The sequence below is a fragment of the Macrotis lagotis genome, chromosome X (genome assembly GCF_037893015.1).
Source record: "Macrotis lagotis isolate mMagLag1 chromosome X, bilby.v1.9.chrom.fasta, whole genome shotgun sequence".
Taxonomy (NCBI): domain Eukaryota; kingdom Metazoa; phylum Chordata; class Mammalia; order Peramelemorphia; family Peramelidae; genus Macrotis; species Macrotis lagotis.
The window spans coordinates 623,534,715-623,538,487 of NC_133666.1; the positions used below are offsets into that span (position 1 = coordinate 623,534,715).

A 3,773-nucleotide genomic window follows, 5' to 3' on the forward strand; every position below is an offset into this window, starting at 1 on the left:
CCCTCTATAGTATGAGCTTGTCTTAACTCTAAATTCATTTTCTCTTTATTTCTACAAATACTAAGTATACTTTTCATATTTGCAAAGCCTTAAATGTTAGATACTGGAAGAAGATCCAAAAATGAATTAGACTTTGTCTCTGCCTTCCAGTAGCTCATTTGAGGGAATAAGACATGGGTTAAATAAAATTAAAATACAAGGCAGAAAGAGATAAGGGTCTTAAGAGAGCATGAATATTGAGGAAGGGGAAATCAGATGAGAGAAGGTCATAGTTTATGTTGAATGGATTGTCATGGAATGAATCTAAGTCAGGGAGATAGATGGAGGACATTGTAACAATCCATGTGAATCAGGGAAATCTGCATTAAGGTGAAGATCTTGGAAGTGGAGAGAATGTGGGAATGAAGTGCTACATTATATTTCTTTGTACAAGGTCCTCATGGTTCACACTCCCTTCCGTGCTGTTACTGAGTCTCTGGTCATTCCAGAGTTCCATGTTCAGTTTATAGGAGATAATTCCTTCTTTATAATGAAATGGGCACAATGGGAGCAGTATTAGAATATATAGAGGACAGCATCATAAGGAAGAGAGTTATAAGTTTGGAGACTGGAACAATCAGGATGAGCTAAACTCATCAGTAAAGATCTGCCAGAGTAAATGTGATTTAAGTAAGACTTGAAGATGCAATGGTAGATAGGAGAGGGAGGTAATAGGAGGTCATTCAAGGTAGGATAAGAACTGTGGGATTATTCACAAATGGGTTAGGGGGTTAGCGATCTATCTCATTGAACTGGAGCTGAGAGTCTGGAAAGAAGACCTATAAGTAAGAAGGCTAGAGAGGGAAAAACTTACATATTACTTTTCTAGTTTAGTTTTTTTTTTTTGCAAGGCAAGGGGGTTAAGTGACTTGCCCAAGGTCACACAGCTAGGTATTATTAAGTGTCTGAGGTCACATTTGAACTCAGGTCTTCCTAACTCCAGGGCCAGTGCTCTATCCACTGCACCACCTAGCTGCCCCCAGATGATTTTTCTAAACTAACCTATAGAGTTTAGTCATTATCCTAAAGTAGCTGTTACAGATTTGGGAGACATGAGTAAAATAAATAATCTAGATCTTTGGGATGTTGGTTTGGGAAACTGCCTTTAAGGGTTTTTTTGCTCCTTCAATTCCCATTTAAATCAGTATTTATCCCTTTTTATCCTCCAAGAGTCAGAGTAATGTCCCTTTCCCTTCCCTCCTATCACCCAAGGGGCTTCTTTGAAATTATTATGAAAATGTTTTGCATGACTGCACATGTAAAGCCTTTATCAAATTGCTTATCTTGTAAATGAGAGAGTAAGGAAGGTAGAGAATTTGAAACAACATTTTAAATGAAATGAAAATTTAAAAATTAATATTAAAAGTTGCTTTTACATATTACTGGGGGAAAAATAAAAGTCTAAAAATAAAGAAAGGAATTCTTGGTTCATAGGTGGTAGGTAGTAAAGCAAGAGTTTAGAGCTGGGCTGTGGGATCAAGGGGGCCATAACTGCTACCAATAACCCTGAAGAGGGTTACCAATCATTCTTCTACAATCTACACCACTGATTTCTGAAACTAACAGAAAGGCTGCAAGGAGTTTTCCCTGATGCTATTATATGGTTGGCCCTAATCATATGGCATGTTCAGAATGTGACAGATCTTGGCAGAGGGATAGAAGATAATTAGGAGAGACTTGGGGGATCTTGATGTCCTGAAGAAGCACATCTGCAAGGGTCAAGCGGCTCTGGGAATCTTTCCTTTTACTCCTCCTTGTTTCCAGGTCTTATATAGCATGCTGGACTGTAGAACTGTCCAAGGTCTGGAACACAGAGTGACAAAATTACAACACAAAATTTTAAAAGGCTATGTCCTTGACAGCATCTATGGAACCTTTCCCTCTCCAGATTCAAATTAGAGATTGACAGAACTTGAAAAGGAGGATTCCTGAGATCTTACAAGCCAACAAATGATCAATGTGTTGTCTAGACCTGGTCTGAGACCCAAGTTATAAGGACTACAGGTAGGAGATTCAGGGACAGAATCTCTACTGTCTAAGTTTGGTGACTTCATCAAATCTTTCCCTTGTGTAAACCAGTTTCTCATCTGTAAAATGGACATATATACTTATATCTCCTATCTCAGGACAAAGCTTCCTGCAGGCAGGAATATAGCAATTATTTTTGTGTTGCTTAGAGTTAAGAATTTGAGCTCCTCAGTGGGAGAGTCCCCCAGACTAAGAGTCTGCTAAGAGTTCCCCTGAATGGATCCTGGGCTCACTCCTCCTGCTTGTCTCCAAATTGAACCAATCCAGGACCAGGTATATGGCAGAAAAGTTGTGTTCTCACAGCAGTTCATGTGAATTCTACCTGCTCCCAGTCACTGATTGTTTTCCTAGGAGTCAGCAACTGGGAACCTGACTCCAGGAGATGTGACCACCTGGCACCGTGAAGAAAGATAGAAGAGGTCATCAGCTGAGGGTGAAGCAGTGGCTAGAGTCACAAGAGTGTGGAGGAACAATGGAGACAGGGAGAAAAGCTCTCTTTTACTTTAGCATACACACATATAATCTGTTTTTCCCATTTTCCCCTTCTGCTACCAACACACAGACAAAAAATACAACACAGCACAGTAGCAGCATCTGGGTCTCTAATCCCAAGTTTTTGTCAAGGCCTCTTCCTGGACCCCAGCAGAGTGAGTCTTGCACAATAGTATTTGCCAGAGTCCTCCTTTCGTAGGTGGTCCAATTTCAGAGTGACAGTTTTGGCCCCATTGTCCCTGGTGATGGAAGCCCTGCCCTTAACTTGGGAGCTGTACTCTTTATCACTGCCAGTTTTGGGACTGATGCTCGCCACGAGTTCCCTGTGGTTCCCAGTTGGATTCCGGTGCCAAGACATGGCATACTCCCTGAAATTAAAGCCAGAGGCACTGCAGGTCAGGGTCACAGACTGGCCCTCATATGTCACCTTGCCTCCTGTTTCCTTGAGTAGAACTTGGGTCCAGGAACCTGCAAAGGACATATCAAGAAGATGAAATCCTATACAAAGCCTCCATGGGAAAGGGCACTTAGGGACCCTGGAATGGATACCTGGCTGCTAATTAGAGATTCCAATCCCAACCCAGTTTACCAAGGAGAGGAGATCAAGAAGAAGCAAAGCTTTGTGGCCCCTTACCTCCAGAGAAGAGAGAACAGGTTGGAGATAGAGGCATCTAGAAGCTAATTAGAGTCTCAACCCCATTCAGAGAGTGAGGAAGAGGAAAGAAGTAGTATGGACAGAACAGATACCTGGGAGAATGGAGAGGAGCATCCCCAGGAGATAAATCCTGGCAACTGTGGTGAGGGTCCTGGCAGACATGCTGCTAAACCTGCAGGACCTGATCTGCAACTGTGGTCCAGGCCTGATAACCTAGGTATATATAGGAGTTCTGCCCTGAGGGAAATGTTTTTAAGAAGTCAGCTGAGAGCAGTGAGGTCTGCCCATCTCCCATCCTGTAGGAGATGAGAGGGGGTGGAGCATGAGGCAGACAGATGCAGTCTGGATTGAAAAAGAGATTTAGTACAGAATAATTGTGATTTTAGAGCTAATTTCTAGCCCCACTGACATTAAGTTTTAATACAGAGTCTGCAGCAAGGGTCCTGAAGTATGGGGGCAGTCAGCATCTTGAGGTGAACACTGTAGCCATACAGTCCAACTCAGCACAGATTAGAAGGTAGGTCTGGCCTTTCTATTCTTAGATGCCTTTGCTTTACCC

General features: G+C 42.3%; 1 gene segment (V, D, J or C); it reads right to left on the minus strand.

Annotated features, from left to right (window-relative positions):
• Positions 1-1,412: 1,412 nt before the first annotated feature.
• On the minus strand, positions 1,413-3,438 carry LOC141500209 (Ig heavy chain V region 914-like). The segment is given in 2 exon segments: positions 1,413-3,027; positions 3,307-3,438. Coding segments are annotated over 2 exon segments (411 nt in total).
• Positions 3,439-3,773: the final 335 nt, after the last annotated feature.